This window comes from Procambarus clarkii, chromosome 13 (assembly GCF_040958095.1).
Source record: "Procambarus clarkii isolate CNS0578487 chromosome 13, FALCON_Pclarkii_2.0, whole genome shotgun sequence".
NCBI classification, from domain to species: domain Eukaryota; kingdom Metazoa; phylum Arthropoda; class Malacostraca; order Decapoda; family Cambaridae; genus Procambarus; species Procambarus clarkii.
Genome location: NC_091162.1, coordinates 29,401,615 through 29,417,605, shown reverse-complemented (window position 1 = coordinate 29,417,605; position 15,991 = coordinate 29,401,615). Strand labels below are relative to the sequence as shown.

General features: G+C 43.0%; 1 protein-coding gene across 1 annotated transcript in view; it reads right to left on the bottom strand.

The window, feature by feature from the left end:
• The window catches only part of LOC123757291 (transforming growth factor beta receptor type 3), a 720,483-nt gene that overhangs the window by 218,127 nt on the left and 486,365 nt on the right, over positions 1–15,991 (bottom strand). The window contains 1 exon segment of the mRNA XM_045740847.2: positions 2,049–2,262. Within this exon segment, the coding sequence (XP_045596803.2) occupies positions 2,049–2,262 (214 nt within the window).

Sequence of the window (15,991 nt, the reverse complement as noted above, 5' to 3'; positions counted from 1 at the left end):
GTTCGTTATGGTGAAAACGAATGTAGATACTTATATATAAAGTCTGTATATAGTGAATAAAAGCAAAAACAATATGGTGGGAGGAGAATGTGGGCGAGTGAGGTGTTGAGGGAGTGAGTGGCAGCGAGTGGCTGGCTGGTGTGTGACAGTCACTCCTCGTTGCTTTTTGACTCATAATACCAACTTATGGTTCGTTATGATGAACAAAACATGCAGATAATTATATATAACCTGTGTATATAGTGTAATAACCAACAAAGTATTTGTTCACTGTTTGATGAACATAATAATTGAATCAACAATATGCACCACATAATTTTGAGTACAGCGATGATTCACTCATTTTATCATATAAATATATCACACTACACACAATTGAATAATATTACAGTGAAAAAACTAAGAAAAATCAGAGACATTGAAATAATTAGGTAATTATCTCTTTGTGGCCACTACTGCCTAACAGCTGGGAGCAATAGACCGTTTGGAACGCATGCTGAGTCAGCGCCTGTTTTTTTGCCAGACTTCCCCGCCCTATAGCAGCAAATATATGCCACTTACGATTTTTTTATTATTTTTCCCATGATCAGAGACCACAAATTAACAGGTTTAGAAGAAATTTTTTTTTTTTTTTTGGTATGCACCTGTGGGTGAACAAATGCTAATTAGCCCTGAGCAACACAAGGGTTAAATATGCAAAAACTAGATGATAGAAGAAAAAGAGGCGATATGATCACTATGTAGAAAATAGTAACAGGAATCAATAAAATTGATAGGGAAGAATTCCTGAGACCCGGAACTTCAAGAACAAGAAGTCATAGATTTAAACTAATGAAACAAAGCTGCCTAAGACATATAAGAAAATTCCCTTTTGTAAACAGAGTGGTAGACGGTTGGAAGAAGTTAGGTGAGAAGGTGGTGGAGGCCAAAACCGTCAGTAATTTCAAAGTGTTATACGACAAAGAGTGCTGGGAAGATGGGACACTATGAACGTAGCTCTCATCCTGTAACTACACTTAGGTAATTACTAGGGAGCACACAGGGAAGAAAATCCTGTTCACATGTTGCTCCAAGCACCCTATACTCCTGGTTCACTCAGCACAAACATGCATTCGAACAACCTCAATGGCAAAGCAACCACTTAGCTGAAGCAGAACATGGGAGCCAGAACAAGAGAGAGAGCACCTCACACTGTCTACCACCATCAAGAACTGAGGGCGAAGCAGCTGGGTGACCTGGTCTGCCTTGACCCTCTGTCCCCAGATGATGGGAAAGAGGTGGGGCAAGCGAGCTTGCTCTAGTTTCATAACTTTTCGATTGTTTTTTACATTGTTGGGAAAGTTTTTTTTGGTAAGTTTGAGACATCTATATTTCCTTATAACCAGCAGTGGTCTGTTTTGTTTCCCTGACTTTGTTGGTTGCTTTCCTGGTGGTGGCAGACATGGTTAAAATTCACTGATAATTTGATCATAGTTCACTTCTCTCTTCACGTCTTTAGAGGGGACCAGGTTCAAACTCTTGGTTCCTAGTATACTTAAAAGAACTCTGCCATTGATGGCACCTAGTAGTTTGGCACTCTATCAACATTGTAGCTTCAGGAAGCCATAAGAGGCTTCCCCAGAATTGTACTCAAACCTTCTGTAATATTTTGTATCCATAAATAATGATGATGATGATGATGATGATGATGATGATGATGATGATGATGCCGATTCTGCTACTGCCGATGATGATGATGATGATGATGATAATGCCAATGCTGCTGCTGCTGATGATGCCAATGATGATGATACCAATGATGATGATGCCGATGATGATGCCGATAATGAAAATGATGCTGCTGCCGATGCTGCTGCTGCAGATGCTGCTGATGTCGATGACAATGATGATGATGATGATGATGATGGAAAATGAGTGGATTATAACCAGATCAAGTGAATATAAATAAATGGGAAACTCATAAGGTGTTGTCACTAAATAGGATATTTACAAAAAAAATAAAATCTGAGAAAGAAAATTGAGCACATGAGTACGGTGAGGCCACTTACCACCAGTAATGTGATGGTGCCCTGCAGGCTGGTGGCCCGTAGTGACCAAGTGGTGGGTCTTGAAGTGCGCAACACAAGTGTTATATTCCTTTCAACTCCTTTACCACCACCAATAGTGAAGCCTCGACCATCACCTTCACCATTACCAACTACAGCCAACACCAAGCTGCCGTTGCTGTTGCTGCTGCCATCGACTTCAATGATGTGGATGTCCCTGTAGGCAAAAGCAGCGATTTTAAAACATAGCTCAACTTTTACAGTGTTAGAAGTCTTATTCATGCAGCTCAGTACTTTTTTTGAGAATTCCCTCAAAGACAATGAACATTTTACAGTATAAAAACTTTCTCTCAATTTTAGGATATTTTTTAAATTCCACTGCTAGAAACTACTTCAAACATTTCTCAATCTGTTCAGTGGATGAAAAAGATTTGGAATATCACAGCACAAGCAATCCCCCCATGCTTTACTCTATAAGATTGTACATATATACTTGTAAATTTTTTTACTTTTTTTCTAGGGGGGAGGGGATTCCCTTCGACTCCCCGGAGCTATCTAGGCTGAAACGGAGAATAGCTTTGGGCATCAATGTACATGGAGTTCTAAGCCTACTGGGGACCAACGAGCCAGAACCTGGCCCTGTCAGAGAGGCGCAAGGAGCAATGGCCCATAGAGACACCTTATATATTTAACATAGAAGTACAGTGGCACCTCGACTTACGATTGCCCTGACTTACGATAATTTTGAGTTACGATGATAAATTTGATAAAAAAATGCGACTCAACTTACAATAGTGTCGTCGACTAACGATATCTGTTGGTAAACATTTGGGTCGACCGAGTGCGTGGTTCCCGGTCACCCGCCTCAGTTTACTAGAGCTGCCCTGCTTAGTGACGATCACGCCTATAAGAAATTCCATTTTGTGGTGATTTTTTGCTTTTTAAACATAAAATTGATCACTGAACATATAACTGGTCCCAAGAAAGTCAGTGGTAAGATTCAACCTAAGAAAATAGTTGTGAGTAGAAGCAGTAGAGGATGTCCCTTCCTCATTAAGAAAATGTGTGAAGTATGGGAAGAACTGCAAAGTTTTGTTGAAAAAACTCACCCAGATAAAGCTGTAGCAGGCCATTTGCACTGACCTTTAAATGACAATGTGATGTCTTACTACAGACAAGTGTTAAAATATAGGGAAAAACAAGTGTCTTTAGACAGATTCTTAGCAAGACAAGCAAGCAGTGAGCCACAAGCAGGTCCTAGTGGTATGCAGGCAAAACATGCCAGAGAGTGTATCCCAGAGAAGTCCTCACTGCCTGATGTTATAATGGAAGGGTACAACACCTTCCAAACAGTAACACCTCTCCTCTTCCTCCCCCTCATCACCATCTTCCATACACCATCAAGAGTTCTTCATAAAGGTAAGATAAACATATGTACTGTATTGTAGTTAGAGAAAAAAATTGTATTCAGTATAAAATTTATTTGTAAGTTAATATTTTGGAGGGTGGGGAACGGATTAATTCTATTCCCTTTATTTCTTATGGGAAAAATCGTTTTGACTTATGATATTTCTACTTACGATCCGTCTCTGTGAATGGATTACCTTCATAAATCGAGGCCCTCCACTGCACTCTATATCTGTCATCGACCGGGTCGGGCACCCAGAAAGATAAGCGCCCCCAAAACACGCACCCCCCCACCATTTCTGGTTAAGAATTGCTATTAAAGCCGAACAAATGGATAGAACTCCCCACAAAGAAAAAAAGAGCAAATGAGCATAACGTCATCTCATTACCAGCGTTGCTGTCTGTGCAATTCCCCCTTCCCTGGGAGGGGAAAGGGGAAGCCCCAGACCTTCCGCCGGCTACCCAAGCCTGTCAGTTCTTGGCTGATGTTGGTGGGCTTCGGTTGTGTACCTGCAGCTCCAGACTTCTTCTCTGATTCTTGCTCAAATTTGGTGGTGTGTGAGCTGGGAGTATATTCACAAGTCCTGGGGCTGCATGTGCTTAAGGTCCCCTTCCCTAAGCGCCTTGTAAGTACTGCCCTTGGGGCTTGGGGTCTCCTTCCACAAGTCGCCTTGGGGGCTGCCCCTGTTGTGTCATTTACAGCTCGGTACTTGTCCGCCCTTGGAGTCAGCTGGGGGGTTTCTTGCTCCTCTGTCTCTCGGTAGGGAGTAGTATTCATCACTGATAGGGGTGCAGGGTATTGCGCAGCTAGTTGTCACCTCACATAGCAGCCAGCTCTGCATCCTCTGGGTACGCTCTCCTTTTGCGAGAATTTTTGTATCTTTTTGTTCCTTTGCTTTGGCAAAGGAAAAAAAACATTCAACCCGGGGTCTGCTCTTGGGTTGGGTCATACCCTACATCTACGTATATACTTCGGTGGTACCCCCCGCTAGGCCCCCATGAGTGTACACATCCTGGGGGTGCAGTCTTAGAGGTTTGTTAGGTAGTTCTGGGAGCCAGTTAGTAGTACCCTGCCTGGGGCTTCCCTTAGAGGAGATTAAAAAGCTAAGGGCCCTGGAAAACCCTGCGGGGCTCTTGGGTCCAATGGATGTGTCTTCTGTGACTCTTCTCGCTTTGTGAGAGTTTGAGGGTTGCTCTGTCCCATTATCTCCAGGGGGACACTCACTGTTTCTGCCTCCTTCATGCTGCCTGCAGGGTTGATGACACTTACGACCCAGAGTCCTGCGAGTTCTGTTGTTTGTTGGTGACTCAGGTTTCAGGTTTCACACTGTACAGTATGGTGTTTAACAAGGATAAGTTCCAGCTCATGCGCTACGGAAAAATTGAAAATATAAAAACAGAAACCACGTACAAAACTCAGGCAAATCATAACATAGAACGAAAAGGCAATGTAAAGGATCTGGGTGTACTCATGTCGGAAGACCTTACCTTTAACCCTTGCACTGCTCACCTATTTTCGGCAAAAACGTCTTGGTGCAATTGACAAGGACATATTTTTGTTATTTTTACAAATGTTCAGGTAAATTTAATGTCAAAATGTTTCCAAAGTTAAATATTTCCATTTCAAAACACAAATAGTAATGAAAACATTAAAAAACATTAAAATATAGCCAAATTAAAAAACAAAAAGCACAACTCTCTGAGCGCCTAAAGGCGCTTTGCGCAGTGCAGTGGTTAAAGAACACAATAAAGTAGCCGTCACAACTGCAAGAAAAATGACAGGTTGGATAACAAGAACTTTTCACACTAGAGATGCTATACCGATGATGATACTTTTCAAAACACTTGTGCTCTCTAGAGTGGAGTACTGCTGCACAATGACAGCCCCTTTCAAAGCTGGAGAAATTGCTGACCTGGAGCGCGTGCAGAGATCCTTTACTGCTAGAATCCACTCAGTAAAACATCTAAATTACTGGGACCGACTAAAGAGCCTAAATCTGTACTCCCTTGAGCGCAGGCGGGAGAGATACATAATAATTTACACATGGAAAATAATTGAGGGGCTGGTCCCAAACCTGCACACAGAAATAACATCACATGAGACCAGAAGACATGGCAGGATGTGCAGAATACCCCCGTTGAAAAGCAGAGGTGCAACAGGTACTCTGAGAGAGAACTCTATCAACATCAGAGGCCCGAGACTGTTCAACACGCTTCCACTACACATAAGGGGCATAACTGGCCTGACCCCTCACAGTGTTCAAGAGAGAACTGGATAAGCACCTCCAAAGGATACCTGATCAACCAGGCTGTGACTCATACATCAGGCAGCGAGCAGCCGCGTCTAACAGCCTGGTTGATCAGTCCAGCAACCAGGAGGCCTGGTCGACGACCGGGCCGCGGGGACACTAAGCCCCGGAAGCACCTCAAGGTAACTTCAAGGTAAGGAGGGAGGACTGGCTGGGTGTGGCTGCTCACACTCGCGATGTTCTGAATGTGTTGATGGTAAATGTATATAGTATGTGCGATCTGGCCCCCCCCCAGCACTGGACGCCCTCGAGCCTCATGCCCGACTAGGCGCAGTTCGGGAAACAGCAGGTCCAGGACGCCCACCCCGATGAAACAGGGGGACAAGGAAGAGGGGACAGAACCCCCAGAAAGCGTCCCCAAGGGAGAACCCCCAGAAAGCGTCCCCAAGGGGGAAGAGGAAGAGGGAACGGGTCGAGAAATGGCGACAGGAGCTGGTCACGAGGCGGAGGGAGAAGAAAAGAAAGAAGGAACTGGTAAAACAAGCAGTGGTCTCCGAGGTCCGAATTACGGACGAGGAGAGAGAGCTCCTGGGGGAAGGGCTTACCTTTGTCCCGGGACCCCCCCCCCCCACGGCACAAGAGAATTGAGTATGTCAATGACGCCATGAGATCCTTGGAGGACAAGGTCAACGAGACGTGGTCGAGACTAAGAGTGACAGAACAGAGGTTAGACACTTTCCCCCCCCTCCCCGAACACACAGGGGTCCTTGCTCACTCTCAGCAAAGTATATGAACCCCCCTCTCCAGAAATCCCAAACCCCCTTCAAACTCAATGGCCTAAGTGACTGTATGAACTGCTTGACTTCCTCTCTTATAGCACAGGTGGAAGAACGCCGGCCGTATAACCTCCAACCGGAACTCCGTTCAGCCCTGCGATGATTGGAAGCAAGAAGGGACATTGTCATTAAACCAGCGGACAAAGGAGGGGCAGTGGTAATCTTGAAAAAAGAAAATTACTGCAGGGAAATGGATAGACACCTGATGGACGGGATGACATACCAACAGGTGACAAACGGGGAGACAGCCCTGAGGAACGCCCAGACTAGGAGTAAGTCTCTGGTACTTTCTCTTTCCAGGAATAATGGCAGGGAATAATGGATTATCCTGAGGAAGTGCTCGACAAAGCAGCGAGGAAGCTGGAACAGAAGATACGAGAGGAACTACTCCAACACATCGGAAAGAGACACCAAGACAGGGACATCTTGGTGACAACCTACTTTGATGGCTTCGAGAAACCCATGAAGCAGGTTATGAAACGACTCTGGACCTGGCTGGAACAGAAGTTTGGAGACCACCCTTCATGGAGGAAGTTTCCTAAGAGCCCACCCATGCTAGCCTGGAAGCGAAATAAGTCCCTGAAGGATAAATTGGTCTCGGCGGCTTTAAAAAAATACAAGGGAGATCCAAGACACGAGACGGAGCAGCGTGTGTTAGAAATACATTAAAAATCAATTAAGGATGCGCGACAGTATCAATGGCAATTAAGAAAACTGCTCTTGGGGATAAGGTGAACTAGGGAAACAAATTGGCCACATGATACAAGGTGGAGTTGAGGCCCATCAATTAAGATCCAAGACACGAGACGGAGCAGCGCGCATTAGAAATCCATTAAAAATCAAGTAGGGATGCGTGACAGTATCCATGGCAATTAAAAACACATTAAGAAAACTGCTCTTGGGGATAAGGTGCACTAGGGAGTTCCATTAAAAATCAAGTAGGGATGCGTGACAGTATCCATGGCAATTAAAAAACAAATTAAGAAAACTGCTCTTGGGGATAAGGTGCACTAGGGGGAACAAAATGGCCCCATGACACAGGATGGAGTCGAGGCCCATCAATTAAAAAGCAGCGTGCATTAGAAAACCATTAAAAATCAAGTAGGGATGCGTGACAGTATCCATGGCAATTAAAAACACATTAAGAAAACTGCTCTTGGGGATAAGGTGCACCAGGGGGAACAAAATGGCTACATGACACAAGGTTGAGTAGAGGCCCATCAATAAAAAAACAAAACAAATAAAATGTATTTGGAACTGTGGGCAAAAAATGAACAAAAATATATTCACGGCAACTGGCGCGCCCCGCCTCGGGCGCCCTACTGGCCCCGGTAGCGTACGTCACTGGGCAAACGGGGATTGATGACGTCACACGCCAACTTACGGACCCCATAGCAGCCAAAGTAAGTACAAGTTCGAAATTTTTTTGACATACCCATACTGAGGGAAGGGTTTTTGACACTTTTAAAAACAAAAGAATTTTTTCAAGAGAATTTATTTCCTGCTCACTGAGGGGGGGGGGGGGGTGTCATACTTTATATGTCGTGCAGTTAACCCTTAACCCTTAAAGTGCGCATCACATCATATGACGTGCTGGACGTTGTTCCAGTAAACTGAGCATCACGTCATATGATGTGTTGGAGTACTACGCAAGATTTAAACAGCCCGCGGATACACGGGGTTCACCACACCTTCATCAGGGCTCTTGTAAACAGACGCCATTTTTCAAAAAAATCGTGGGCCAATCTCCCGGGTGTTATTGGCCTCAGTATTAAGTGAGCAACCAAGCCTGATGCACGCAGCATGAGCTAACAGCACTGCTGTTCAGCTTGTGACCACAGCATTGCCTAAAAATGCCAAATTATACTTGTTCATGCTATTATGAAGCGATGATATTATTACAGAAGACCCCTGACTGTGATAAAACTGACCAAGGTTCTGATAATAGCAGGATTGTGGTGATATTTAGCGCTGTGCGCCATGGAAGGAGGTGAAATGCTGTGAGAGGGAGGGTGGTGGCGATGTCTTTTGACTGTGTGTGGCCACCTTTTATTGACTGCACTCACCATACCAGCTTAGTTGTTCGCTATGGTGAACACAAATGTAGATACTTATATATAACAGTGCGTATAGAGGGTATAAACAGCAAGAGAAGGTTTGGAGCCGCCATATTGGTGAGGGCGATGGCGTCGTCTGCACGATGCCACCGTGCAGACGACGGTGTTGTTTACTGGTTACCACGATGGTCTTTGGGCACCATACCAGTTTATTTGTAAAAGTATGATGAATAAAACAGGTAGATATTGATATATAATGTGTGTATATAGCGTAATAATACCACACAGTATTGTTGGAGGAGAAATATTAGTGCGTCTGGCCTTGAGGGCGGCCGCCGATCAGCTGACTGTGTGAGTAGCCACATCTCTGTGCCTTTACTCACCATACAAGCTGAGATGTACAGTTATGGTGAACAAAACATGTAGATACTTATATATAACGTCTGTATATAAGATATGTAGCGTAATAACACCACACAGTATTGTTGGAGGAGAAATATTAGTGCGTCTGACCTTGAGGGCGGCCGTCGATCTGCTGACTGTGTGAGTAGCCACATCTCTGTGCCTTTACTCACCATACAAGCCTAGATGTACAGTTATGGTGAACAAAACATGTAGATACTTATATATAACGTCTGTATATAGTGAATTATAGCAAAAACATTATTGTGGGAGGAGAATGAGGGTGAGTCAGATGACTGGAGGGAGGGCGGGAGTGGCTGGCTGGTACACGGCGGTCACTCCTCATTACTTTTTGACTCATAATAGCTACTAAGTGGTTTGTTATAGTGAACAAAACATGCAAATACTTATATATAACCTGTGCTTATAGTGTAATAACCGACAAAGTATTTGTTCACTGATTGATGAACATAATTGAATCAACAATATGCACACCATATTTTTGAGTACAGCAATGATTCACTCATTTTATTATATAAATATATCAAACTACACACTATTGAATAATATTACAGCAAAAAAAGTATGAAAAATCAATCAGAGACATTGAAATAATTCGGTAATTATCTCTTTGTGGCAACATCTGGCCTGACAGCTTGCGAGCAACAGATCGCCTGGGACGCATGCTGAGTCAGCGCCTATAATTTGCCAGACTTCCCCGCCCTATAGCGGGCAATATATGCCACTTACGATTTTTTTATTATTTTTCCCGTGATCAGTGAACACAAATTAACAGGTTAGAAAGAAAAAATAATTTTCTTTTTTTTCAAAATGACATGCGCCTGTGGGGATGGCAGGATATTAAACCATGTTAAGCATGTTAAGGGTTAAAGTGCGCATCATGTCATATGACATGTTGGAAGTTGTTCCAGTCAACTGCGCATCATGTCATATGACGTGTTGGAGTACTACGCAAGATTTAAACGGCCCGCGGATACACGGGGTTCGCCACTCCTTCATCAGGGCTCTTGTAAACAGACGCCATTTTTTTTTTAAATTGTGGGCCAAACTCCCGGGTATTATTGGCCTCAGTATTGAGTGAGCTACCAAGCCTGACGCACGCAGCATGAGCTAACAGCACTGCTGTTCAGCTTGTGACCACAGCATCGCCTAAAAAAGCCATAATATACTTGTTCATGCTATTATGTAGCGATGATATTATTATAGAAGACCCCTGACTGATAAAACTGGCCAGGGTTCTGATAATAGCAGGATTGTGGTGATATTTAGTGCTGTGCTCCATGGAGGGAGGAGTAATGCTGTGGGAGGGAAGGGTGGTGGCGATGTCTTCTGACTGTGTGTGGCCACCTTTTATTGACTGCACTCACCATACCAGCTTAGTGGTTCGCTATGGTGAACACAAATGTAGATACTTATATATAATGTGTGTATAGAGGGTATAAACAGCAAGAGGAGAAGGTTGGGAGCCGCCATTTTGGCGAGGGCGGTGGCATCGTCTGCACGACACCACCGTGCAGATGACGGTGTTGTTTACTGGTTACCACGATGGTCTTTGGGTACCATACCAGTTTACTTGTACAAGTATGGTGAATAAAACAGGTAGATATTTATATATAATGTCTGTAAATAGCGTAATAACACCACAAACAGTATTGTTGTTGGAGAAATATTAGTGCGTCTGGCCTTGAGGGCGGCAACCATCAGCTGACTGTGTGAGGTCCTACGTCTTTGTGCCTTTACTCACCATACAAGCTTAGATGTACAGTTATGGTGAACAAAACATGTAAATACTTATATATAACGTCTGTATATAAAAGCAAAAACAGTATGGTGGGTGGAGAATGGTGGCAAGTCAGGTGAGGTGAGGGAGGGAGGGAGTGCAGCCAGTGGTGGGCTGCCACTGCCTGTCACTGCCACTGCCACTCAGCATACCAACTTAGTGGCTCGTTATGGTGAACACGAATGTAGATACTTATATATAGCATCTGTATATAGTGAATAAAAGCAGAAACAGTATTGTGGGAGGAGAATGTGGGTGAGTCAGATAACTTGAGGGAGGGCGTGAGTGGCTGGCTGGTACACGGCGGTCACTCCTTGTTACTTTTTGACTCATAATAGCTACTTAGTGGTTTATTATGGTGAACAAAACATGCAGATACTTATATATAACTACATGTGGACCACGATTTTTTCTAAAGATGGCGTCTGTTTACAAGAGCCCTGAGGAAGCTGATGTGAACCCCATGTAGCCGCGGGAGTTTTGAATGGAACGTGAAAAATACAAATACCCAGAGGCGCGTTGCGCAAACCAGACGTGAGCCTGCAGGCGCGTTGCGCAGTTTAAGGGTTAAGAAACATGGAGCACCCTACCTGCCGAACACCGAACGAACCATTTAGACATTTGTTATCAAAAAATTTAATTTCTTTTTTTCTGCATAAAAGTTCAATGCTCTGCAACATCACAGCAGTCACCCTTTTATATCCCAGCATCATTAGCATCTTTAACCTTAAACTGCGCAAAACATATATAGATGATTTCAGTAACAAAACCGAAACCGCACAATACTGCACATTAATAGCTGTTTTAGTGTCTAGCGCCTTAATTTAAATGCCCCGCATGGGATAGGGGCAGCTATAGTGCAGCCACGACTGATAGTTGTCAGACCCCACCAAGAAGAAAAATCGTGTCCAACATTCCTGGGTGTGAGAGATTCAGTATTGAGCGAGCCATCAAGGCTGACGCATGCACCATGAGCGCACAGCACTGCTGTTCAGCTTGTGACCACAGCATCGCCTAACCCTCAAACCGCTAGGGGCCCAAATGGAATTCACACCCAAAGGCGCAACAAAAAAAAAAAATCCAAAAAATTCCTTCGTCTTATAGAAGTGTTCATTTTTGTTCCCTGATCACGGAAAAAATAACAAAAAAATCGTAGGTGGCATATTTTAGCCGCAATAGGGTATGGAAGTGTTGCAAAAAAGAGGCGTTGGCAGAGCCTTCGCCAGACGAGGTCTACTCCGCCCGAGCTGTCAGGACAGCATTTGCCACAAATATATTATTACCTAATTATTTCAATGTCTCTGATTGATTTTTTCTTAGTTTTTTTGCAGTAATATTATTCCATACAGTGAATTGTGGTATATTTATATTATAAAATGTGTGAACCATCGCTGTACTCAAAATTATGATGTGCATATTAGTGATTCAACTATTATGTTCATAACAAAAAAAAAAAAATAAAAAAAAAATATAAAACAATAAACAAATACTTTTGCTGTTGTTACACTATATACACAGGTTATATATAAGTATTTGCATGTTTTGTACACCATAACGAACTACTAAGTTGGTCTTGTGAGTCAAAAAGCAACGAGGAGTGACCACCAAACACCAGCGAGCCACTCACTGCCACTCCCTCCCTCAACACCACCTCACTCACCCTCATTCACCTCCACAATACTCTTTCTGTATTTATTCACTATACACAGACGTTATATATACGTATTTACATGTTTTGTTCACCATAACTGTACATCTAAGCTTGTATGGTGAGTAAAGGCCATAAGACGTAGCTACTCACACAGTCAGCTGATCGGCGGCCGCCCTCAAAGCCAGATGCACTAATATTTGTCCTGCAACAATATTGTTTGTGGTGTTATTACGCTATATACACACATTATATATAAGTATCTACCTGTTTTATTCACCATATCTGAACAAATAAGCTGGTATGGTGCCCAAAGACCATAGTGGCCATCAGTAAACAACATGCCAAGTCGTGCAGACGACGCTCCTCCCTTACCAAAATGGTGGCTCCCAACCTACTCCTCTCGCTGTTATCTCACACTATACACACGTTATATATAAGTATCTACATTTGTGTTCACCATATCGAACCACTAAGCTGGTATGGTGAGTGCAGTCAATAAATGGTGGCCACACACAGTCAGAAAACGACACCACAACCCTCCCTCCCACAGCCTTACTCCTCCCTCCATGGAGCACAGCGCTAAATATCACCACAATTCTGCTATTATCAGAATCCTGGTCAGTTTTATCACAGTCAGGGGGCTTCAGTAATACTATCACTGCTAAATAATAGCAGTATCATTTATATTATGGTATTTGTAGGTGATGCTGTGGTCCACAAGCTGAACAGCGGTGCTGTGAGCTTGTGCTGCGTGCGCCAGCCTTGGTGGCTTGCTCAATACTGACGCTGTAACACCCAAGAATGTTGGCCTGGATTTTTTTTCTAGGTGGCATCTGGCAACTATCGGTCGTGGCTGTACTATAGCTGCCCCTATCCCAGGCGGGGAGTTTAAATTATAGCGCTAGACACTAAATCATATATAAATGATGTGCACGGTTTCGGTTTTGTCACTGATATCATTTATATATGATATGCGCGGTTTGAGGGTTAAAAATGTCAAAATATATATGTTCATGCAATTACAGTGGTACCTCGCATAACAATCGCCCCAAAAGACGAACATTTTGGGTAACGAACGGCCCGATCAGCGTCAAATCGTCCCGTATGACGAACGCTGGTTTGAGTAACGTCAACACCACATGGTGGGGTCGCGCTGCTTCTTGCACATTCTAAGACGCCTCCGACTATGCACATAAATTATGTTGTTCTTGTTTAAAGATGCTAATGATGCTGGGATATAAAAGGGTGACTGCTGAGATGTTGCAAAGCATTGACGTTTTTGTAGGAAAAAAGAAATGAAATGTCTGATATACAACAAATGTCAAAAAGGTTCGTTCGGTGTTCGGCAGGTAGGCTGCTCCATTATAACAATGTTTCTTTGTTTCAAATGTGTTCCATTTGTTTTGTATTTGTCATTTACGTCTCAATAATGGAGAAGCCTACCTTACATACACTGAATAAACCATTATGACATTTTCCTTTCTTCAAATGTGTTCAATATTTATTTTTCATTTGTCTTATAGCAACAAGTTCGTTCGGTGATTGGCAGGTAGGCTGCTCCATGTTTCTTACATACAAAGAACGTAAATAATAAAAAAAATGAAGAATTTTGAAAACCAGTACAAATGTCAAAAAGGTTCGTTCGGTGGTCTACAGGTCGGCTGCTCCATGTTTCTTAAATAAAAAAAAACGAAAAATAAAAGAACTGTTGAAACAATTTGAAAAATGGACAAATGCCATAAAAGTTTGTTTAGTGTTTGTCGGGTAGGCTGCTCCATTATTGAGACGTAAGTGACAAATTCAAAACAAATGGAACACATTTGAAACAAAGAAAGATTGTCATAATGGAGCAGCCTACCCAACAAACACTGAACGAACCTTTTGCTATAACGAATATGAAAGACTAGGGCTGCTGGCTGGGTTAGTACTGCGTGAGCAACCATTTGTGGCACATGTGCCTCTGGCTCTCAAACACCTGTCCCACACGGTGTTAAAAGACTGCGCTCAGTCGGTGCAATTCAGACCCTATTGTTTGAAGAACATAAGGGTCATAACATTGGTGAAGCTCGGCGCAATAAGGGCTTAACACAACGGTCGGATGCCAGTCATACAGCACCTATGAGGATGATACAGCGAACGTATCCAGTTGTAGCTCTGAGCCCCACCCTTGCCATCTCGAATTTATATAGATGATACATAGATGAATCGTTTTCTGAGTTCAGTGATGATGCATCTGATACAAGTAGCATAGATGAACAGTGTTAGCGGCTTCCATGGTGGTGTTGTTCACTGATATTTTCAAGAATACCTGAATCTCTTCCTGACTGATGGACACTGCGTTATTTGTAAGCACACAGAACGATGAAACAGGAAACGAAAATCTATCTGTAGCTGGTGCAAGGAGAGCAAAGTCGTGCTGTGTACCATGGACTACTTCGTTGACTATTACGCACCTCCAAAGTACTGAGTGTGTTATACAGTGTGTTACTGTGTAAATAGTATGTGAAACTGTACATATTGTAATTTTAGTGAATTTTTACCACGTAATATTGTGACAATAAACATTTATTGTGGACACATTACTGACACATGTATCACAGTTTCATGGAAAATTATGAACATTCTACTGTATTCATATTGTAAAGGACACAAATATGCATCATATACGATAAAAGAAACAAATAAAACCGCATTGGAAATGCATAGAAAAAATATTTGAAAATATATTTGTGGCAACTCGCAGTGCTTGAATGGCCTGCGCGACCGTGTCTGGGAGCTTCACACACGGGCGACCAGCCCCTGATGACGTCACAGCGCACCTTGTCCACGCCCTCACAACCAAAGTAAGTGGAATTTGGTAATTATTTTTACATAGACATGTTCAGGGATGGTAATTTATCATTTTGCAAAGAAAAATGATATTTTGAGGAACATTTGATGTCATGCACACTGGGGGAATTTCACAATAAACACAGTGCATCACACTGGTTACATGGGGGACACTCGTTTTGTATGACGTCTGTTTCACATGACGAACATGGAACGGATTAAATTCGTTATGCGAGGTACCACTGTATTTTGCGATTATAGAACTGTATTACAGAAGACCCCTGACTATGATAAAACTGACCAGGATTCTGATAATAGCAGGATTGTGGTGATAATTAGCGCTGTGCTCCATGGAGGGAGGAGTAATGCTGTAGGAGGGAGGGTGGTGGCTTCATCTTCTGACTGTGTGTGGCCACCTTTTATTGACTGCACTCACCATACCAGCTTAGTATTTCGCTATGGTGAACACAAATGTAGATACTTATATATAATGTGTGTATAGTGTGTAATAACAGCAATAGGAATAGGTTGGGAGCCGCCATTTAGGTGAGGGAGGTGCGTCGTCTACACGACTTATCATGTTTTTACTAGTGGCCACTATGGTCTTTGGGCACCATACCAGCTTATTTGTACAGGTATGGTGAATAAAACGGGTAGATACTTATATATAATGTGTGTATATAGCGTAATAACACCACAAACAATATTGTTGGA